The sequence below is a fragment of the Podarcis erhardii genome (genome assembly GCF_964252035.2).
Source record: "Podarcis erhardii genome assembly, chromosome: 14".
NCBI lineage: Eukaryota > Metazoa > Chordata > Lepidosauria > Squamata > Lacertidae > Podarcis > Podarcis erhardii.
Window position 1 is genome coordinate 50344161 of NC_138503.1, and position 23234 is coordinate 50367394.

A 23234-nucleotide genomic window follows, 5' to 3' on the forward strand; every position below is an offset into this window, starting at 1 on the left:
GAAGAGAGCAAGGAGGAGATGCTGCGTTAAGCGGGGTGGGCAAGAGGGGGCTGATCTGTCCCACAAGCCTGCTTCCCTAAGCCCTGGCTAACCAGCCACCTACCTTCGGAGCGAGCTCCGGGCTGTGCTGCAAAACCGTGTAGAGAATCTGCATGTTGTTGGGATTTCTGGCATTTGAAAGCTCGTTGAAGACCACTGATTTGACCACTGTGCCCAAGTTGTCCCGGTGGGCGTTCAGCAGCTCCCTGCAGGAAATGAAGTTTTTTTGAAAAGGGAAAAAAAGCTTATTTACGCAAAAGAAAAACAATACTATATAAAAGGTAGGAAAAAGAGGAGTGGGAATTTGACAAAAGCACCTGTGTGATATACAAGGCATGTCAAGACCTCCTCAAAGAATAAGAAGTTCCAGAGTTCATGTTACATACATTAAAGTTGCCAGATGTCCACAACTGCCTGCTGTATATGTAATAAAGTTCTGCCAGGTGATGTAAAATTATTGTGGTTTTTCCTTTTCCTTGCAGAACCTGGATTCTATATGCATTTTTTAATGTTATTGCTAAAGTCCAAATCGTTCTATATAATGGGGGTAAGTTTAGGTTATCCAGTTTTTTCCACGATCAAATGGTGGTTTGTCTAGCAACTATAAGGAAACGCCGAAGCAAGTCCTTAAATTTTGTGACCTTGTGATGTCTTGTAAAGCCATTATTATGTGCCACATAATACTCATTCTGGATTTGTAAGAAAACACTTACACCTTGGAACTCCCTGCCTACTGACATCAGGCAAGAGCGTTCACTGAACTCTTTTCAGCACTAGATAAAAACATTTTTGGTCTAGGCAAGCCCACCCAGATGTGTTGACATGTCTTACCCTGTTTTTTAGTTTGTTGCTTACTTAATTTTATTTTTAATGTGTTGGATAGTTGTTCTTGTTATTACTGGTAATTTTCACTTTGTGGTTTGCTCATTTGCATTTCTTTTTAACAGTCAAGCAGTGTTTAAACATTATGAAAGCAAAAAATAATTCTAGCATAAATTTAATATTATCACTAATCAGTTGCTTAAGCACATCAGACCAAAATTCTTGTACGGGGTGGTGTTCCCACCAGAGGTTTTGAACAAAGAACCAACCAAGTTGACTGTAACTAGGCTCCTGGACACAAGGAGAAGGGGACGACTAAACGACTAAACAACACGGGCTCCTAGACAAACGGCTGGACTTAATGCAAATTCCACCTGTCCCTTGCTCCTGCTACCCCTGCTCTCTCCCGCAAGTATGGCTGGGCAATAGATTGATATATCGTCCAAAACCAGTTTGAAGTCCATATTGTGCTATCAGTTTCATAATTTTTGATGTGACAATATAGCGTGAATCACAATGTGTGTGTGTGTGTGTGTGTGTGTGTGTGTGTGTGTGTGTGTGTAATTCAAGAACCACAATGCAGGTAAAGCAGAGAATCCAGCCAATGGGCTCTACATAGCTCCATCCTTATTTCAGACATTGTGATACATTGGTATATCAAAATGTTTAGCCCGTATATCACAATGTTGAAAACCGGTCATCGGTCCAGCCCTACCCACAAGGAGGATTTGGCCCACCTTTGCCCTTTACCTACAGGACCGCCTCTCCTGGTACGCCCGGCGGAGGACCTTAAGGTTCACAAATGACAACATTTTGGAGGTCCCACGTCACAAGCTGGTTAGATTGGTCTCAACTAGGGCCAGGGCCTTTTCAGTACTGGCCCCGACTTGGTGGAACGCTCTGCCACAAAACACTAGGGCCCTGTGGGACTTGACATCTTTCTGCAGGGCCTGCAAGACAGAGCTGTTCTGCCTGGCCGTTGGTTTGGACTCAGTCTGACCTTTATGTTTCCCTCCCCTTGTGGTTTTGATCTATGGGCTACTATTAAAATGAGGCTGCATTTTAAATTGTATTTTTAACCTGTATTTTAAATTGGTTCCCAACCCCCTATTATGTTTTTATTGTAATTTGACTGGTGTTAGCCGCCCTGAGCCCGGCTCTGACCAGGAAGGGCGGGGTTTTTAAATAAAATTTATTATTATTTATTATTACTCAAGTGTCAGCGCAGGTGTGTCCAAACTTTTTTCAAAGAGGTCCAGATCCAAAGTTGTTGACCTTTTTTAGGGTTCAAGTTGTTGAGCTTTTTTTTACGATTTTACCCCAAAGTTGTTGGGCTTTCTTGGGATTGAAATAAACTGTCGCAGAAGAAGTTTAAAGACTACTTGTAAAATTAAGGAATGCTAGAAGGATGTTGGATAGTAATTAAGTGGTTTTCAGCTGTAATGCTTAAGAGATAGAAAATAAGCTTTTGAGATAAGTAAAAGATCTAATGGTGAGGATTTGCTGATCAAACAATTTAAACTGGAATATAAGAAAGGGTGGTATGAGGAGGTCTGGAAAGTAAGTTAAAAGAAAATAAGTAAATGGAATTTATATGTGTGTTTTTTTCTTCTTTTTTTCTTTTTAAACTGTCTTTACTTTTTGCATTTTTGCATTTTTGTTTCTTCTTTTCTTTTTGTTATAATGTATTAACTTTGAAAACTTTAATAAATATCTTATTAAAAAAAAGAAGAAATAAACTGTTGCAGGGGCCGGATTAACCTAACCAGCAGGCTGGATTAGGGGCCCCCAGGCCTAGTGAAAGAGGGCCTTTTGCCTGGTTTCAGCCTGGGCTTACCTGACACACAGCATGTAGTGGTTGAGAAGCACTTTGGGTTTGAGGCGGATTTTGATCAGGTTGGAGACCACCTCGACGTCCTCGGAGCTGTGGGTGTTGCAGTTCATGCAGACCGACATGAGCAAGTCCTGGGCAGGTCTGGTGAGCTGGGAAGGAAGGAGAAGAGGGGTGCAATGAGGGCAGGCAGGGGAGAAAGAAGCCACACGAATAAAATGAAGATGGGAAGCTTAGCCCGGAGTTGGAAAGAAGATCAAGTCCCTACCAGAGAAGAATGGCAAACCCAGCTGAAATGGCAAAGCTGACTGGAAAACTCAGAAACCAAAAGGATAAAAACTTTATAAAAGAATGGGGAAAATTTATAAGTTACTTAGGAGACCACTGTAAGCAGATGGAAACAAGAGCAGGATTTTGACTCACTTGTAGTGTAAAAAATATTATGGACAATATGGTTTGATATAAAAATTGGAGTATGGATGAATATGCAGTTGTAGATGCTTAAAATAAGACTTTATGGAGGGGATGGGGGAAGTCTCAAGATTCGGAGAATTTCTTTATACAGATATGTTCTTATAAGTTTGTGTTTATTTGTACTTTGTATTTGCAAAAACAATAAAAATGATTTTTAAAAAATGAAGATGGGAAGCTGCCCAATATCAGGTCAGACTATTATGGTTATTTATTAAATCTCCTTACTGCCCTTTGTCTGAAGATCACAGGGCGATTTACAATATAAACACACACACAACATACCGTAATAACAAACAAAAACAATACCTGTCCTGGATAGAATTAGGCCCCATCTCCAAGTTCAAGTAAGGGAACGGGGAGTTTCAGTTTTTTAAAAAATCCAAACCAAGCCCAGCCTTCTTACCTTGGGGTTCTGCAGCCACATCTCCAGCCTCTGCACGGCCATTTGTCGAATCTCCTTGTAGCCGCAGGTGGCAGTCAGGAGGCGCAAGAGATTCCGGGAGACGTTGTCCATGGGCTGGCGCCTGTTGAGCTGGTCTCTCAGCATGTCCAGGACATATTCCTCCACGCTCTCGGCCAGGTCGTCGTACCTGGGACAGGACAAGGCCGTATAAGAATTTATTATTTATATATATTTTTAATATAAATATTTATTAAAATTTTGCATAATAAAACAAGTATTCAACATAAACATTTAAACACAATAAAAGGCATAACAGAAAAAAACAAACAGAAAAAACATAAAAATCTAGTTTTTTACTAACCATCTTCATAACCCTCTTTCCTGACTTCCTCACATCTCCCTTTTCTGCGTTCCCCTTTACACAATCAAATTCAGCAATTCCTTACCCTCTTTCCAATCTTATTTAGTATTATACATTTCAACCTATTATGTCTTCGGTTTTCCTTTCTCCCTTATTTCATTTATTTAGCTCCGACATAATTTTACTCTGGTCATGCCCTTTTTTCTTAAAACTTTTTTGCATATTTCTTTTTACTATGTCACTGATGCCATATTATCTTTATATCCAACATCATTTTAACATTCAAACATTTTACAATGTTTTTGGAGATATTCTTTAAACTTCTTCCAATCCTCTTCCACCGACTCTTCTCCCAGGTCTCGGATTCTGCCAGTCATTTCTGCCAGTTCCATATAGTCTATCACTTGCATCTGCCATTCTTCCAGAGTGGGCAAATCTTGTGTCTTCCAATACTTTGCGATAAGTATTCTTGCTGCGGTTGTTGCATACATAAAAAGTGTTCTATCTTTCTTTAACACCAATTGGCCAACAATGCCCAGAAGGAAGGCCTCTGGTTTCTTGGGGAAGGTATATTTAAATACCTTTTTTGGTTCAAGAATTTATTATTTATACCCCGCCCACTTGGCTGGGTTTCCCCAGTCACTTTGGGCAGCTCCCAACAGAATATTAAAAACACAATAAAACATCAGACATTAAAAACTTTCCTAAACAGGGCTGCCTTCAGGTGTCTTCTAAAAGTCAGATACAGTGGTACCTTGTGTTACAGATGCTTCAGTTTACAGATGCTTCAGGTTACAGACTCCGTGAACCCAGAAATAGTACCTTGGGTTAAGAACTTTGCTTCAGGATGAGAACAGAAATTGTGCTCCGGCAGGGCGGTGGCAGTGGGAGGCCCCATTAGCTAAAGTGGTACCTCAGGTTAAGAACAGTTTCAGGTTAAGAACGGACCTCCGGAACGAATTAAGTTCTTAACCCGAGGTACCACTGTAGTTGTTTATTTCCTTAACATCTGATGGGAGGGTGTTCCACAGGGTGGGCGCCACCACCGAGAAGGCCCTCTGCCTGGTTCCCTGTAACTTGGCTTCTCGCAGGAAGGGAACCACCAGAAGGCCCTCGGAGCTGGACCTCAGTGTCCAGGCTGAAGGATGGGGGTGGAGACGCTCCTTCAGGTATACTGGGCCGAGGCCGTTTAGGGCTTTAAAGATCAGCACCAACACTTTGAATTGTGCTCAGAAACGATTCTTGGGCATGAAGCACAGGCTGCTTTTGGAAGGTTAACAGAGCAGGACAGGTTTGGGGCCATGGCTTTTAGGTCTATCAAACAGATTCAGGGCGGCTGACTACATTTGAAAGAAGAATTATTATAAAATGCCAAAAACAAACTGGTGGGAAACACTATGAGATGCATCAAAGCACGTTGAGAACCTGCAATTACAAATGCGGTTTGTCCTGAGAGCAACCCCATTATCAGCATCGTCTGTCTGCACCTTAGTTTCCAAAGGTCTGTCTGAAGGTCTTGATCTGCCAGCAGGAGGACAACAGGGAGGGAGCCAGGATGACCTTTCTTGGGAGGGAATCCCCCAATAGGGGAGCAGACACAGAAAAGGCTGTCTCTCATGCTAGCACCAACTGTGCCTCAGAACAGTCTCATCACCATCTTCTTCGGCCCTCAACTGATCCCGTCATTTCTTCTTCCCAGCCTTTGCCATATGCAATCACTGTGGTTACAGCTATAGGAATTACAACGCATAAAGGCAGGGATGAAAGAAACCACATACGGATCTACTGGGAGATCTTGGAGTGATTTGCAGGAAATTGGAAAGAGTTTGACTCCTGGTTGTTTAACTGAAGGAATGATCGCCGGGCATGGAGCACACTTCCACCCACAGACAAGCCACAGCTGTCTGAACATTATGCCCTCTATCTAACCTTTGGCTTTCTCTTTTTTTTTAAAAAAAAAAAGAAATAATTTTTATTAACCGGCCAATCAAATCAAATCAAATCAAATCAAATCACATCACATAAATTCCGAATTACAAAGCCGAATTTTAAATTTTTTGTTGGGGTACCCATATTTCAAGTTCCGAAGGGGATTCCGATCATCTTCTTGCTGCTGCGTTAATATCCACAAATCTGTCCAAATAATGTTCATAATTCTATCCAGTCGTATCTTGCTGTTCCCACATCTCATCTTATTCATATATTTTTCTTTTTTCTTTGTGATCTCTTCTGATAATCTCCTTAAGCAGGTAAACACCAGTTGTAATCCTGTGTGAATTTTTCCATTCGTCCAATCACCATATTGAGATGGTTTTCATATATCATCACTTCCATAAATAAAAGCACTCTTTCCATCATTAATCTTCACAAATCTGTTGCCTTCTTTAGTCCTCTGAGGAGGCTCGCCCGCAATATGAAAACAGATCCCTTTCTCCTCCCAGACATAAGTCTTTCGACAGAACTTGCCAAAATGGCGACGCTAACCTTTGGCTTTCTCAGTGGTCTGCTGTGCCCTGTCTATGACCTTTGTCTCCTTCGTCATACATTGTGCAAGGGGAAAATGACGCGGTGGAAACAGGTGCCAAAATAAATTTGTGCCGCCCCAGGAACGCGTGATTGGAAGATGTAAAGGGCACAGTCCAAAATGTATCTGACTGGTTTTGCATATTGTGCTAATAAAAAGAGCCTTGGCAGAGCTAGCTGGCAGCTTGCCTTTGCACAGCTCCCCTGCATTACCAACTCCCGCCTCATGCTTTCACTTCATTAACAATAGCAGCAACAACAAGTTGACTCTGCCCCCCATCCCGGACACCCACACTTCAAATTAAAGCTAGGGGGTGACCAGGAATGGATCTGGAGGGTGCGGAGGAGTGTGAGTGCACCTCAGTTCTGGCACTCAAAGCAAAACTCAGCAGCAGAGGACACCATGCTTTTGCACCTGGTTCCCCTAGGTGGATCTGATAAAGCACAAACAAGGTGCTGTAAGTGTGGAGTCTGTCCTCCCTTGCTATAGGGTTAACAAAGACATAGGAAGGTCCAGCTGAATCTCACATGCCACGTTTCCTTCAATCATTCTGCAGTTCTCCAGTGCCGTTTGAAGCGAGGGCATTTGTCATCAATGGGTGAGCGTACCTGGGCATCAGTTGTCCTTCCTGCTCTGGGCTCATCTTGTCTTCAGCAATCAGCAGCTCGCTCTGGCTGTCCTCCTCTTCAGGCACAGAGGGATGTGGGCTGTTCCCTGAAGGAAAGCCAAGAACATACATTTCAACACAGAGAAAGGGGGCAAGTTCAAATGTCACAATAAACTGTGGTTTGTCACAGTGGGAACAAGCAGCAAACATCACAGACTCATTCTCACCCTTCCTCTCCAGAAGAGCTGTGAGGAGTGCAGAAGCTTTCATTTCCAGTTTCAATTAATGACAGTTTAGTGCTATGTCTGAACTGTACACTGTGGTTAACCTTAAACGATGGTTTATTGAAATAAGCCCTATGAAATGACGCCATCTCGTTTTGCGACAATTCCTCTGCTAATCTCATCTTCAGATCCCAGGACCTGCCAAGCACCATGATCAAAATTTCACACCGGGTCAATTTCTGAGAAGTTCCATTTAAGCTTCTGCATCAACAAAATGTTAAGCAAACCACGCTGGAGGGATTGTACTGATCATATGTGGTGGAACTGTTCTGTAACAAACTGCTTTTGGCAAAAGGTATTTGAAGAGACTGGTAAAATAGTAGGATGCAAGCTTCAGTGTATTGCACAGCTGGCTTTGTTGTTCCTATTTGATAATGAAAAGGCTGATGTTCCTTACAAGGACTTAGTTTTAGTTTCAAAGGTGGCAGCTCATCAGCTGATAAGTAAACATCGGAAAAGTGGTACAGGATTAACGTTATCCAAGTTGTACATGAGCATCTGGCAAATTTGAGAGCCAGTGTGGCACAGTGGTTAAAGTATCAGACTAAGACCTGAGAAACAAGGGTTCAAATCCCCATTTGGCTATAAAGCTCATTGGGTGACCATGAGCCGGTCATTGTCTATTTGGCTAACAGGGTTGTTGTAGGGATTAAATGAGGAGGGGGGAGCCATGCATGCCACACCTTGAGCTCCTTGGAGAAAAAGGTGGGACGTAAAACCAGTAAAACCATGGGTAGGCAACCTAAGGCCTGGGGGCCAGATCTGACCCAATTGCCTTCTAAATCCGGCCCATGGACGGTCCGGGATTTTTACATGAGTAGAATGTGTCCTTTTATTTAAAATGCATCTCTGGGTTATTTGTGGTGCATAGGAATTCATTCATTTCCCCTCCCAAAATATAGTCCGGTCCCCCACAGGGTCTGAGGGACAGTGGACCGCCCACCTGCTGAGAAAGTTTGCTGACCCCTGAGTAAAACAATACATAACTGAAAAGTTAACAAAAAGACAATGGAAGGTAAAAAACACAACTGGCAGTTTAGCTTGATTTGATTTCATATGTCAACAGGTCTACGCATACCATAATTTCTCAATCAAACAATAGAGATCTTTTAACTTTAATCTACTGGACTTCACACAATTAAAATGGATGTACTGCGATTCTCTTGCATGTTGACGTTGTTATCTGTATGTTCAGAAAACAAACAACCACCTTCCAAGCAACTCTCCAAGTCAGTGCCCTACCAGCGCTCAGGTCTCCTCCGCTGCGTCCAACCTCCCCATGCAGCAAAATGCTTTTGGGGGGCATCTTGGTGCTGAAAGCCGTCTGGATGTTTTCCACAAAGGTCTTGCAGTGGGGGCTGTCTACCCAGATACGCTCTCCCAGAGAATCCTCAATGTAAACCTGTAAAGGAGATGAAAAGAAACTCTTCTCTGCACCTGCACCGAAAAGAGCTGGTCCCCTTTTTGTTTTTGTTTTTTTTATAAATATTTATTAAAATTTTTGAATACAAATGCATAGATAATAAACAACATTACTTATATCATAACATAATTTCATCACTTCTTTGGACTCCCTCACGTCTCCTGCTCCCACTTGCATCGTTAAAAAGTTTCTCGAGCAAATTATCATCTTGTTTACAATCTTATATCCGCTCATTTAAGTATAATCTAGCAATTCTCCAAAAGGTTTATATTTTCCTTAATCTCACTTATCATCGAATTCAAATCTAATTTAGTGGTGGACAATTTTTTATGATCTAGCATCCTTCTTAACATTCAACCAAATTACAATATTTTTGTAAATAAATCTTAAATTTCTTCCAGTCTTCTTCAACCCTCTCTTCTCCCAGGTCTCGGATTCTGCCAGTCATCTCGGCCAGTTGCATATAGTCCATCAGCTGCATCTGCCATTCTTCCAGTGTGGGTAGATCTTGCGTTTTCCAGTTCTTAGCGATGAGTATCCTTGCTGCCGTTGTTGCATACATAAAAAATGTTCGGTCCTTCTTTAGCACCTTCTGACCGACAATACCCAGAAGGAAGGCCTCTGGTTTCTTAGTGAAGGTATACTTAAATACCTTTTTCAACTCATTATATATCATTTCCCAGAAGGCCTTCACTTTAGGGCAAGTCCACCAGAGGTGAAAGAATGTTCCTTCACTTTCTTTACATTTCCAACATTTATTTTCAGACAAATGGTATATTTTGGCAAGTTTAACTGGGGTCATGTACCATCTATATATCATTTTCATTACATTTTCCTTCAGAGCATTACATGCAGTGAAGTTCAGCCCAGTGGTCCACAACCTTTCCCAGTCCTCAAACATAATGTTATGCCCAATGTCCTGTGCCCACTTTATCATAACCGATTTAACCATTTCGTCTTGTGTATTCCATTTTAACAGCAAGTTATACATTCTCGATAGTACCTTAGTCTTTGGTTCTAACAATTCTGTTTCCAACTTCGATTTCTCCACCTGGAACCCTAACTTTTTGTCGTTTTTAAAGACTTCTTTAATCTGAGCATAATGTAACCAGTCTCGCACTTTATCCTTCATTTTCTCCAAACTCTGCAATTTCCAATTGTCTCCATCTTTTTCTAATATTTCCCAATATTTTGGCCATTTGGCCTCCATATTGGGTCTTTTTCGGGCCTTAGCTTCCAGAGGTGAAAGCCACCTTGGAGTTTTGTTTTCCAATAAGTCTTTGTATTTTGTCCAGACATTAAATACTGCTTTCCTGACAATATGGTTCTTAAAGGCCTTATTGATCTTAACCTTGTCATACCATAAGTATGCATGCCATCCAAAAGCATTGTTAAAACCTTCCAGGTCCAGTACATCAGTGTCCTCCAGAAGTAGCCAGTCTTTTAGCCAGCAGAAAGCTGCGGCTTCATAGTACAGCTTTAGGTCTGGCAGGGCAAAGCCCCCTCTTTCTTTCACATCAGTTAATATCTTAAACTTAATTCTGGGCTTTTTGCCCTGCCAGACAAATTTAGAGATATCTCTCTGCCACTTCCGGAAGCACTCTGTCTTGTCCACAATCTGCAATGTTTGAAACAAAAACAACATTTTTGGCAATACATTCATCTTAATAGCAGCAATTCGGCCTAGCAAAGAAAGCTTCAATTTTGTCCAACTGTCCAAGTCTCTCTTAATTTCAGACCAACATTTTTCATAGTTATCCTTAAATAGACTCAGATTTTTTGCTGTTATATTTACCCCTAGGTACTTTACTTTTTTAACCACAGTTAGTTCTGTTTCTCTCTGAAACCGTTCTGACTCTGTATCCGTCAAGTTTTTCCCCAACACCTTAGTTTTCTGTTTATTTAGTTTAAATCCCGCCACCCGACCAGAGCTGGTCCCCTTTTTGTATCCAAGGGCTCAACTGTCAAGAGAACCAACACACAGGCATCAAAGCAGTTAAGCGGGGTGGGTGGGTGTGCCCCAAACAGACAAGATCAGTACTTTCCAGCCACTCTTATATCAGATGCTGGTGTTACAGGTATTCAAACTTTTGGGATGGCACAGATCTGTGTGGCAGAAATGAACGGTAGCTGATAATTGCAGCTCCGGCAACTCTGGGCTCCCTCTAATTTTAGCCAAAATAATAAACCCTCCATAGCTTAATAAAAACATTAGTTAATGGGGTAGGATATTTCAATTAATGTTGTATTTGCTTCTCTTGCTACCATTCCACCAGGCTGCAGCGGAGGGAGTGACAACACCACTCCAATTGGCCCCTGAATTGTTTTGATTCAAGCTGGCCACTTTAAGACCTGCTGCTGAGTTTGCTTGATTTCCTCTTCCCTCCCCATTGCTTTTTCCTTTTGTGACATGTCCATCAGGGCCTGCCTTGTTTCCTTTTGACTGTGTATATCTAAAAAACACAAAGCTGCTCTGGAAGCCTTTTCATCTGAAGAGCAGGGATAAAAACACTTTAAAAGAGATAATTATTTTCGAGTGACAGGTGTTGAAGACACTCCTGTCCTTCCACACAGCCTTAACACTTCCGCCTGCCTCCAGTAAGCCTCCCACCCGAGCACTGCCCCAAGTTGGTGTACCTTGACAAAGATCTCGGGCCAGTTCTCGTCTTCCTCGTATGCCGCCATGAGGAGGTTGCAGGCCAAGACAGACACCAGGCTGTTCCCTTTGGCTTTGAAGTTGATAGAGGCGTCTCGGCGGAGGAGACTGCACAGTGCCTGCAAAAGCAAATTCCCCCAGTGGGAATAATAATAATAATAATAATAATAATAATAATAATAATTTATTTGTACCCCGCCCATCTGGCTGGGTTTCCCCAGCCAATCTGGGCGGCTTCCATAGAAACCAAAAATACACTAAAATATCACAGATTAAAAACTTCCCTGAACAGGGCTGCCTTAAGATGTCTTCTGAATGTCAGGTAGTTATTTATCGCTTTGACATCTGATGGGAGGGCCTTCCACAGGGCGGGCGCCACCACCGAGAAGGCCCTCTGCCCGGTTCCCTGTAGCTTTGCTTCTCGCAATGAGGGAACCGCCAGAAGGCCCTCGGCGTGGACCTCAGCGTCCGGGCAGAATAATGGGGGCGGAGACGCTCCTTCTGGTATACTGGGCCGAGGCCGTTTAGGGCTTTAAAGGTCAACACCAGCACTTTGAATTGTGCTCAGAAACGTACAAGCAGACGAACAAGCAGAGATCCTGAAAGTTTCCTACCTGCTAAGAAAGCCTTCCATGTAAATGGTGCAGTCAAATGTTAAGCAGGTTTGTATAATAGCTTAGAGTAGATTCTATCAGTTAAGGGTCTTCTACTCTCTTTCTTAGGGACGCGGGTGGCGCTGTGGTCTAAACCACAGAGCCTAGGGCTTGCTGGTCAGAAGGTCGGCAGTTCGAATCCCTGAGACGGGGTGAGCTCCCGTTGCTCGGTCCCTGCTCCTAGCAGTTCGAAAGCACATCAAAGTGCAAGTACAGTGCTACGTCGGGTTAAGTATTTAATTTGTTCTGGAGATCCATTCTTAACCTGAAACTGTTCCTAACCTGAAGCACCACTTTAGCTAATGGGCCCCCCTGCTCCTGCCGTGCCGCTGGAGCATGATATCTGTTCTCATCCTGAAGCAAAGTTCTTAACCCGAGGTAATATTTCTGGGTTAGCGGAGTCTGTAACCTGAAGCGTATGTAACCTAAAGCGTATGTAACCCAAGGTACCACTGTAAATAGGTACCGCTCCGGTGGGAAGCTAAACAGCGTTTCCATGCGCTGCTCTGGTTCGCCAGAAGCGGCTTAGTCATGCTGGCCACATGACCCGGAAGCTGTACGCTGGCTCCCTCGGCCAGTAAAGCGAGATGAGCGCCGCAACCCCAGAGTCATTGGGCCTAATGTCAGGGGTCCCTTTACCGTTACTCTCTTTTTTAACCAATTGTCCCTGAGTGAGTTGTGAATAGCTAATGGAAAGGGGGCAACATCGTCATTTCCTGTATACTGAAAAAGCATGCACCATACGGTTTAAAAATCAACATTGGTCTTTGTGTTCCTTAGTGCTACATTAGTTTCTCCAAAAGAGGTATGTTCCATTGTCTATCCCACCATGCCCCTAGAATTAAGTTAGTCAATATTTCTAATCTTGATGCACAAAGACATATCTGGCTCTCACCTCAATCACTCCTTCCGTGGCAAAGATGTTGGGTTTCATTTTTGCCAGGTACATCAGGCTCAAGTACAGAGTGGTGTCGGGCTTTGCCCGGTTCATTTTCAGCTGCTTCACGGCCCCGCACAACACCCCTTCGATGCGGTCGTCATTGCCTTCGGCTTCCGCAGCCTCAATCTCATCCAGCAAAACCGCTGGGGCCACTGCAAAGAAAGCCAGGCAAGAAATGGGTTCCTCAGAGCCCTCAGCCTATTGGCAGGTGTCATTTTTAAGCAATCCAAATAAATGTTATACCAAAACTCAAGGCAAATGGCTTATGGGGGGGGGGGTTGGAAAAAAGGTAACACTCTTGATAACCTAAAGGTAGACAACCTTTTTAGTGAGGGTGCCAAAATATTAAAGAGCTTAAGTCTTGCAGCATGGTTCATATTTGCCACCAGGGCTTGAAATCTGCATCAGAGCAACAAAGTCCATCATCTACCTTTGCATCAAAACATCTGCATATAATAATAATAATAATAATAATAATAATAATAATTTTTATTTATACCCCGCCCTCCCCAGCCAAGGCTGGGCTCAGGGCGGCTAACAAGCAATAATAAAAACAAGTTGAATGAATACAACTTAAAAACAAGATTAAAATACAACAATTAAAATACTGAAACATTGAAACATTAAAATATTAAAATGCAGCCTCATCGCAGGAGGAGAAAGGAAAAAGAAAAAAGAAAGAGGGGGAGGGAATCAAATTGGCTCCAAGCCAAAGGCCAGGTGGAACAACTCTGTCTTACAGGCCCTGCGGAAAGAAATCAGATCCTGCAGGGCCCTGGTCTCATGAGGCAGAGCGTTCCACCAGGCCGGAGCCAGAGTTGAAAAGGCCCTGGCTCTGGTTGAAGCTAATCTAAGTTCCTTAGGGCCCGGGACCACTAGGGTGTTGCTATGCAAGTGATGTCTGTTGGACACAAGACAAACCTGCTGGATCAGGCCAATGATCCATCAAGTCCAACATCCTGTTCTCACCATGGCCAACCAGATGCCTTTCCTGGAAACGCTCAAGCAGGATTTGAACACAAAGCCCTCTCCCCTCCTGCTGTTTCCAGCAACTAGTATTCAGAGGCGTATACTGCCTTCTCTGGAGCAAAGGGTCTTTCCCTCTCTCTTTACCTTCAATGGGGACCACGGAGGGCTCCTTGATGGAAGGAGAAATGGCCCGTTTCTCAGCCACGGCTGCCTCCGCCAAGCGTCCCAAGGCACTGAGAGGGGGCGTCGAGGAGAGTTTGGGGCGCTTGGCAAGACTGGAGGCGGCCTCCCGCTTCCGCTCGGAGGGCAACCCGGCCGAAGCCGGCTTGAGCAGCGTGACGGCTGCTTTCGATTCATTGGACTGGCCTTTCGAACCCAAGGCGATGAAATCTCCCGGAGGCGGGTGACCTAGGAGGAAAAAAGAGAGCAGTTCACAGAAATGCAAAGTCAGGGAGAAAACAGGAAGCTGCCTTATACCGAGTCGGATCATTGGCTCAGGTAGCCGAGTATTGCCGACACTGGCTGGCCGTGGCTGTTCAGGAGTCTTAGTGGACCATAAGCTTCACGTGAGACAACAGTGTGATGCAGCAGCAAAAAAAGCTAATGCTATTCTAGGCTGCATAAACATAAGTCTAGTGTCCAGATCAAGGGAAGCAATAGTCCCACTCTATTCTGCCTTAGTCAAACCACACTTGGAAGAGTGTGTCCAATTCTGGGCGCCACAATTTAAGCAGCATATTGACATGCTGGAAAGTGTGCTGAGGATGATGGGGGGGGGGGAGCCAACCTTATGAGGAGCAGTTGAAGGAGCTGGGTATGTTTAGCCTGGAAAAGAGGAGACTGAGAGGAGATAGAATAGCCATCTTCAAATACAGTGGTACCTCAGGTTACATAAGCTTCAGGTTACAGACGCTTCAAGCTACAGACTCCCCTAATGCAGAAATATTACAGTGGTGCCTCGCAAGACGAAAATAATTCGTTCTGCGAGTTGCTTCGTCTTGTGACTTTTTCGTCTTGCGGAGCGTGGATTCCCTGGGTATTAATGGCTTTAAGAAAAAGGAAGCAAACCCGCAAGATGTTTTTGTCTTGCGAAGCAAGCCCATAGGGAAATTCGTCTTGCAAAGCAACTCAAGAAACGGAAAACCCTTTTGTCTTGCGCGTTTTTCGTCTAGCGAGGCGTTCGTCTTGCGGGGCACCACTGTACTTCATTCTGAGAACAGAAGAATGGACTTCCAGAACGAATTAAGTTCTTAACCCGAGGTACCACTGTATGTTAAGGGCTGTCACATGGAGGAGGGAGCATGCTTGTTTTCTCCTGCCAGGGAGCGCAGGATTCAAGTAACAAGAAAGGAGATTCCAGTGAAACATCTGACAGCGAGAACCACTCAACAACGGAACGGTCTCCCTCTGGAGGTTCTGGACTCTCCTCCCTTGGAGGTTGGATGGCCATCTGCCATGGAGCCTTCAGCTGAGATTCCTGCCTTGCAGGGGGTTGGACTGGATGACCCTAGGCAGCCATTCTCAACCTGTGGGTCCCCAGATGTTGTTGGACTACAACCCCCATCATCCCTGAGCTCTGGCCTTGCTAGCTAGGGGTGATGGGAGTTGTAGTCCAACAACAGGGGTGATATGATAGCCATGTTCAAATATATAAAAGGGGTGATATGATAGCCATGTTCAAATATATAAAGGGGGTGATATGATAGCCATGTTGAAATATATAAAAGGGGTGATATGATAACCATGTTCAAATATATAAAAGGATGTCACATAGAGGAGGGAGAAAGGTTGTTTTCTGCTGCTCCAGAGAAGCGGACACGGAGCAATGGCTCCAAACTACAAGAAAGAAGATTCCACCTAAACATTAGGAAGAACTTCCTGAGAGTAAGAGCTGTTTGACAGTGGAATTTGCTGCCAAGGAGTGTGGTGGAGTCTCCTTCTTTGGAGGTCTTTAAGCAGAGGCTTGACAACCATATGTCAGGAGTGCTCTGATGGTGCTTCCTGCTTGGCAGGGGGTTGGACTCGATGGCCCTTGGGGTCTCTTCCAACTCTAGGATTCTAGGATTCTAACATCTGGGGACCCACAGGTTGAGAAAGGCTGCAGGGGGTCCCTTACAATTCTACAGTTCTGGGGTTCGTAGGTCTCCAAGCAGAGGCTGGACGGCCACCTACCAGGGATCGTCTAGCTGTTACTGCTGCGTTGCAGGGGGGTCAGCCTAGATGACCCCTGGGGGTCCCCCTCCCAGCTCTGCAGTTCTAGGATTCTACGTCATTCCTTTTGGGGGGGTGGAGAAGAGGGGTTTTTGTCTTTAAGGCGGAGCTGCCCCCCCCCGGTCTCGTGCACGCGCTTCCCCGCCCCCATTTACTACCCACCGGAGGGTTTGGCGACGGCGCTGGGGCGGCGCGCGGCCGCGGGCTTCGGGCGGTTCATCCCCGCGGAGCCCCCTCCCCGCTCTCCGCTTCTCCCCCTCACAGTCGAGGGGCCGGCAGGGAGGGAGTTAACGCGGAGAGGAAGGCGGAAGCGGAAGAGGCCGGGCGTGCCCTTCCCGACCCGGAACAAAAATAAGGCGAGGGAGGGGAGCGAACTGGCTTCCAGGCTCTGGGCTGCGCGTCTCTGTCGCCACCGCGCGGCCGGGAGGGGGAACTGCAGGCTTTTCTCTCCCCCTTTGCCGGAGGAGACCGCGGAGCGCCACCTAGAGGTTCGGGATCGTTTCAAACTTAAGCGAGCGGAGGAAACCGTGTCGATGCGAGTCTTTTGCCCCCTAGTGGCCGGCGGCGGGGTGGCTGGCAAGGGGAACTGCGACGATGGGGCTCCCAAGCGCTAGACTTACTGATTATTGACATTTCTTTATTTTTTTTAAAAAAAACCCAACGATTTCCACCCACACTCCACCACCATTGTAATCCATGGGCCATTGGCACTAGACAGGGCTAGCAAAGGGGACAAAATGGTTATTCTTTTGTTCTTGGTTTTGTTATGTATTTTCAGTGGCGTAGCGTGGGTTGTCAGCACCCGGGGCAAGGCAAGTAATTTGCGCCCCCTAACCCATGGATTTGCGCCCCCTAACCCTAACCCCCAGATGTTGCGCCCGGGGCAAGGCAAGTAATTTGCACCCCCTAACCCATGGATTTGCGCCCCCTAACCCTAACCCCCATATGTTGCGCCCGGTGCGGCCGGCCCCCCCTGCACCCCCCACGCTATGCCACTGTGTATTTTGTGTTTTCACCTTGTATTTTTATGCCGTGATCTGCCCCAGTGGTCCGGCCCAGGATGCCTCACCATTCTGAGCAAGGCAGCAGAACAGACACAAAGCTTACGGATGTCACGCAAAACACTTTGCGCCATTGCTATTCTGCAGGTGAGGAAGAGAGGGCTGAGATTTGATTCTGGCCTTTATAGCTGCTGCTGCTGGTGGTAATGGGATACCAGATGTAACATGTGCTGGCTTACCCAATAGGCAGACCATTGGGCACCAAAAAGAGTGAAATTTGACAGTTTCAGTTCATAGTTCACAGAACCATAGAAATGTAGAGTTGGAAGGACCCTGAGAATCACGTGTTGTGGGGGAAAACAGAATCTTGCTTAATTTCCTTACACTCCACACTCTTCCTCCATTTTCCTGTTCTTGTCATTACTTATCCCCACTTAAACCAAGGTGGCGTCCTACTAATGCGAATTGAAATAATGTGAGGAAATCAGATCCCTGCCGTGTGTTGCACATCATATGTTTCAATGCATGTATAAGTTTTGTGCCGTTTAATAAAACAAAATTTTGATGCTTTGCTATTTTGTTTTGAATTGCATATGGAATGTAGGTTATGAATCTAATACCTGCAATTGTAACCTGAGGCCCTTCTCTGTGTGCCCTCTCAATGGGAAGTCCAGAGGGTGTCAACACAAGAACCGGCCTTTTCAGCTGTGGCTCCCTGCTTGTCGAATGCGCTCCCCAGGAGTTCTAGCCATAGTTCTCCATCTGTCCTAGAGATGTTGGCACCCAGAGCCAGCCATGCTTCCCTGACTCAGCCAAATACGACAGAGAGTGAAGGGACATTCAGCCAGTTCTGCGGCCAACGCAATAACTAGTGTTGATTGAGGATTTCTTCCTAGAAAAGCTTTTTATTTTGATTTTTATTCAGGAGCACAGTAGCCTAGGGCTTGCCGATCAGAAGGTCGGCGGTTCGAATCCCTGCGATGGGGTGAGCTCCCGTTGCTCGGTCCCTGCTCCTGCCAACCTAGCAGTTCAAAAGCACGTCAAAGTGCAAGGAGATAAATAGGTACCGCTCCAGCAGGAAGGTAAACAGTGTTTCTGTGCGCTGCTCTGGTTCGCCAGAAGTGGGTTAGTCATGCTGGCCACATCACCCAGAAGCTGTACACTGGCTCCCTCGGCCAATAAAGCGAGATGAGCACCGCAACCTCAGTCATCTGCAACTGGACCTTATGGTCAGGGGTCCCTTTACCTTTGCCACCAGCTGTAATTCCTGTTGTCATTCCCAGCAACCCCCAGCTACCAGTGTTTGCATTTAAAACGAGAATGGCAAAGCTGTATTTAACATTGCACTTCTGTATGGCCCAGGGACAGGTTTGCTCTCTCATGCGTTGCTCGAGAAGTGGCGAGCGGATCGTGCATCATTTCACCGGGGTCCTGAATTTCTGCTACGACACGCTTTGCAGGTTTGTCGTTTTGGTTCTCTTTGAATATGCCCACCAAGCATTCATGAACTGAAGTGAATCACTTTGAACTTTTTGAAGGTTTGTTTTATTGAGCGTCAATCTGGGTACAGCCAGCCACAGAGAAATGGCAGATGCAAAGCCCCAAATGAACGGGTAAAAGCTAAACAATCCGAATGCGCCACTCACTTTGTTTGTTTTTCACCATTGCTGGCCTTTCCCAAATGGCCGGAAGCAAAGCAGGAAGCTCCCTGCTCTGCTCACGAAACTGCAGGTAGGGGGAAGGAGGGATCTGTATAAAAAATAGTGCAACTGATCACCCCCCCCCCCGGGGTACATTCTGAATCACTGCAGACACATTCAAACAGGAGGCAGGCTCATAACCAGCATTTTAAATAAAAGGGCACATTCTACTCATGTAAAAACATGCTGATTCCCGGACTGTCTGCGGGCCGGATTGAGAAGGCAATTGGGCCACATCTGGCCCCCGGACCTCAATTTGCCTACTCATGCTTTAAATGCATGGTGTGAATGTGCCCCAAGAGAGTGCCCAAGCTTTAGTGCCCTCTGCGGAAACAAAAGGGTACTGTGGTGAACATCACCTGCCCCCCTCATTGGCACGGAGGAACCTGTTCCCCTACCTTTGCCTGGTTTGGAGGTGCTGCACTTTCTGGCCTTCAGGTCCTGCTCCCAGCAAAAGACAGCAGAGACCCTGGCTTGCATATCCTCCCCTCCCCAAATCAGGACCCTGGAGGGTAGGGTTATGCTGGACAAACATGTCTCTGTGGCATCTTAGGAAGAAGAGGTCCTCTCCCCCCACACAGCCTTGCTATCTAGGATCCTTTAAACCGGGAACACCAGGCACTGGGCTTGGGACGCTTGGCATGCATAGAGTCCCTTCTCATGCAGCAGCAGAGACAGTGCAATACAGAGTGCAGCAGCAGCACAGAGATCCTGGGCTACCTTTAGAAACACGCACAAAACTCACGCACACAGGTACACAGTTTAGGCACTCTAACCCAGCGAAGGCGACGGAGGCGTCTCCCTTTTCCGACGGGAGCAGCAAAGCGCGGGATGGCTCGGTGGGACGCTCAGCAGCGTGCAAGAGACCCTGGCCCCATCGAAGGCCCAGCTGAGACGGGGTAGGTTTTTGTTTTTTTGGCAGAAATGCAGTAGAAGCCGAAGCAGCAGTAGGGAGTCCCTTTTCCTGAGGAGACACAAAGAAGAGAGCGCAAGGCTCGGGGCCGCGGAGACCCTCCTAGGGGTGCACGGCCCCCATCCAGAGGGCCTGGACGGGCGACAGACCCGCCTGCCGGCAACAGTACATTCAGACGGCTGGGGCGGAGGGAATTCTGCCAGTCTCACATCCAGTGTATGTTGAATCCGCGGCTGAGGTTGAGCTGCAGGTCACTCACAGTGAGAACCTATGAAGGAAGCGAAATCGGTCATTAGCTGGGGCCTTTATTCCCTTCATTAGGACGCGGGTGGCGCTGTGGGTTAAACCACAGAGCCAAGGACTTGCCGATCAGAAGGTTGGCGGTTCGAATCCCCGCGATGGGGTGAGCTCCCGTTGCTCGGTCCCTGCTCCTGCCAACCTAGCAGCTTGAAAGCACGTCAAAGTGCAAGTAGATAAATAGGTACCACTCCAGCGGGAAGGTAAACGGTGTTTCCGTGCGCTGCTCTGGTTCGCCAGAAGCGGCTTAGTCATGGTGGCCACATGACCCGGATGCTGTACACCGGCTCCCTCGGCCAGTAAAGAGAGATGAGCGCCGCAACCCCAGAGTCGGCTACGACTGGACCTAATGGTCAGGGGTCCCTTTACCTTTATTCCCTTCAATAGTTTGCGTTTCTAATAGTTATCCCTCCCGCCCCCATTTTTCTATTGCAATTATTTTTATAAAAAAAGCTGCCAGTGGTAATCTAATAAATTGTTGGCTTCAAGTTACAAGAAAGGAGGTTCTGATTAAACATCAGGAAGGACTTTCGGAGAGTAACAGCTGTTCAACGGTGGAGCAGACTCTCTCAGGAGGTTCTGGACTCTCCTTCCTTGGAGGTTTTTAAGCAGAACTTGGATGGCCATCTGCCATGGATGCTTTAGCTGAGATTCCTGCATTGGACCTCAGGGTGCCTTCCAAATCTACAATTCTGTGATTCTAAGTGAAACCTGCAGGAAAATGTTGCAGTATGGAGTGCTTCTGTTTAGGCCATGTTTCCCAACCTTGGGCCTCCAGATGTTTTTGGCCTACAACTCCCATCATCCCTAGCTAGCAAGACCAGTGGTCAGGGATGATGGGAATTGTAGTTCAAAAACAGCTGGAGGCCCAAGGTTGGGAAACACTGGTTTAGGGTTACAGCCAACCATGTCCTATTTTTTCTTTCTTTCTTTCTTTCTCTTTCTTTCTTTCTTTCTTTCTTTCTTTCTTTCTTTCTCTCTCTCTCTTTCTATCTATCTATCTATCTATCTATCTATCTATCTATCTATCTATCTATCTAACATATCATTTCCAACAATCATATAACCTATTTTCTTATCTTATACAATGTTTTGGACTTCCATCAACCGCATCTGAAGATTTTTCAATCTTTATCACTTAATCTACATTTATTAATTTCCCTATTGCTTTTAATTGTCCTTAACTAATAACTCTCTTCATAATCTTCTCTGCAATATTTCACATAATCCTCCTTACAGAACTTCTTGCAGTCCTACTAGCGTAATCTGTTTATTACAATTGCTTTTCAAATAGTTCAGATATTTACTCCAGTCCTCTGAGAATCTCTGGTCCCACAGATTTCGAATCCTTCCTGTCATCTTATCTAATTCTGCATAGTCCATTAATTTCCTCTGCCATTCTTCTTTCATCGGTAGTTCTTCTTGTTTCCATTTCTGTGCCAATAATATTCTTGCTGCCCATGTCCTATGCAAAGTCATTTCCCTCTCCTACAGACACGCAACATTCTGTGGCCAGCATGGTATAGTGGTTAGAGTGTTGGACTAAGACCTGGGAGAGCAGGGTTCAAATCCCCATTTGGCCATGTAGCCCCCTCAGTGACCTTGGGTCAGTCCCTCATTCTCAGCCAAACCTGCCCCTCAGGGTTGTTGTGAGAGTCAAATAAGGAAGAAAACTATGTATGAGTTCTCTGGAAGGGAAGTTGGGGTATAAATGTAACAATAACAAACAAACATGCTCAGTCTCTATGGGCCAGTTTTTCCCCCTTCTCTACTCGGGTCACCCCATCCCAAATACTCTATTTTCTACTACTGCAAACTTTGGAGTTCCCAAAACCTTGCTGATACCTCCCCCTTGAGGGTGGATGTTCTTTTTTTTGGCTGTGTAAGGATTTATCCCTGCAGAACTGAGTTTGTTCTTAGCATATTAGAACTTCAAATAAAAAGGTGGGTTGTTTTTTTTATAAAAAAATTAGAAAAGCTAAAAACAGCACAGTGACCAAGTTAGAAAACAAAGGCAGTAGAATCATAGAGTTGCCCAATGAAAAACAAACAGTGATGGGCCTCTCTTGGGAGGGCATGCCAGATTCTAGGTGCCAACACAGACAAGACCCTGTCTCTAGCACCCACTGGCTGCACATCCAAGCTGCCTGTTGGTTACCTGGTTTGTCAGGTAGGTAAACGGCCTCTCCTTGCCATTGACAGTGACTGTCTTTGGCTCTTCTCGGACCCCGTAGACACTCAGCGCATCCACTGTGACGTACATGGCTCCCGCGTTGGAATGCAGGACGGTGGACGTGAATGTGTTCTGGAAGGAAAAGAGAAAAAAGCGGGAACTCCCTGGTCACAGCTGCCTCCCTGCTTCAGCAAACACTCAACTCCTCTCTTCTCTTCCCCACTGCTAATATAGGATCAATTCATTCATGCCACCCTGCTTCGGAAAGATTAGTCTGTGTGCAGATCCCCTGGGGCTGTCGCTAAAGGAAGAGAAGAAGTGATTCCCATCTGACGAGGCCACAGGAAGAGATCTGCTAGATTTGAAGCAACTTCTCAAGGTCGGTTGAAATCCGCGGAAGAGAAAGATGGGAAGCAGGGCTCGCTCTACTGGTTCTGCTGGGGCAGGCCAGCTCCTCACCCTAGGACAGTCATTTGCAAACTTTTTTCTCTGGACCACACTTTCAGAATAAAAAAACTGCTTGTGCCACATCTTTTTAGTGAGAAGAAATATACTGGAAAACACAATTAGGATTGTTTGCAGTATCAGTCGTTGCTCTTGCTCTCATTTTGAAAAGATATCCATATTCTGCAAAAATAAAAATTGATACACTGAAATGTTTAAATTTTTTATTGATTGTCCTTGAATCTTCCTGCCACACATGGCACCCTTTCCTGCCACATCAGTGTGGTACGCCACAATTTGTGAGAACTACTGCCGTCAAGCATCACCTTCCCCCAGACTGGCTCAGGGGCAGAGATGAGAAGTGGTAGTCAACGTTTAATCCCTCCTCATCTTCCTTGACACTTTTCCCTTGTGTGCCATGCTTTTTTAGATTGTAGACCTGTGGGAAGGGACTGTCTTGTTTCAATTTATTGCACGCAAGCTGCGCTGGGAGCCTTCCTTTTGCCAAA

At 45.6% G+C, this 23234-nt stretch overlaps 2 protein-coding genes and 1 long non-coding RNA gene across 6 annotated transcripts in view; 1 reads left to right on the forward strand and 2 right to left on the reverse strand.

The window, feature by feature from the left end:
- INTS1 (integrator complex subunit 1) overlaps positions 1 to 16504 on the reverse strand; it is an 83941-nt gene extending 67437 nt beyond the window's left edge. The window contains exons 1-9 of the mRNA XM_081839469.1: positions 16360 to 16504; positions 14131 to 14394; positions 12973 to 13169; positions 11406 to 11543; positions 8588 to 8747; positions 7063 to 7168; positions 3570 to 3756; positions 2699 to 2844; positions 104 to 245 (exon numbers count right to left, since the gene is read on the reverse strand). Of these exons, the coding sequence (XP_081695595.1) occupies positions 104 to 245; positions 2699 to 2844; positions 3570 to 3756; positions 7063 to 7168; positions 8588 to 8747; positions 11406 to 11543; positions 12973 to 13169; positions 14131 to 14394; positions 16360 to 16417 (1398 nt within the window). The 5' untranslated portion in view covers positions 16418 to 16504. The remainder of the gene's footprint in view (positions 1 to 103; positions 246 to 2698; positions 2845 to 3569; positions 3757 to 7062; positions 7169 to 8587; positions 8748 to 11405; positions 11544 to 12972; positions 13170 to 14130; positions 14395 to 16359) is intronic.
- Positions 16505 to 17201: 697 nt separating this feature from the next.
- LOC309329373 lies at positions 17202 to 23090 on the forward strand. Its single transcript, XR_014151096.1, has 3 exons — positions 17202 to 17345; positions 18561 to 18658; positions 22516 to 23090. It is a non-coding gene; the product is annotated as an uncharacterized lncRNA (long non-coding RNA).
- LOC309329093 (lysosomal alpha-glucosidase-like) overlaps positions 19048 to 23234 on the reverse strand; it is a 44657-nt gene continuing 40470 nt past the window's right edge. For all 4 annotated transcript variants that reach the window (XM_081839619.1, XM_081839618.1, XM_081839621.1 and 1 more), the window contains exons 19-20: positions 22267 to 22413; positions 19048 to 20079 (exon numbers count right to left, since the gene is read on the reverse strand). In XM_081839619.1, the coding sequence (XP_081695745.1) occupies positions 20017 to 20079; positions 22267 to 22413 (210 nt within the window). In that variant the 3' untranslated portion in view covers positions 19048 to 20016. The remainder of the gene's footprint in view (positions 20080 to 22266; positions 22414 to 23234) is intronic.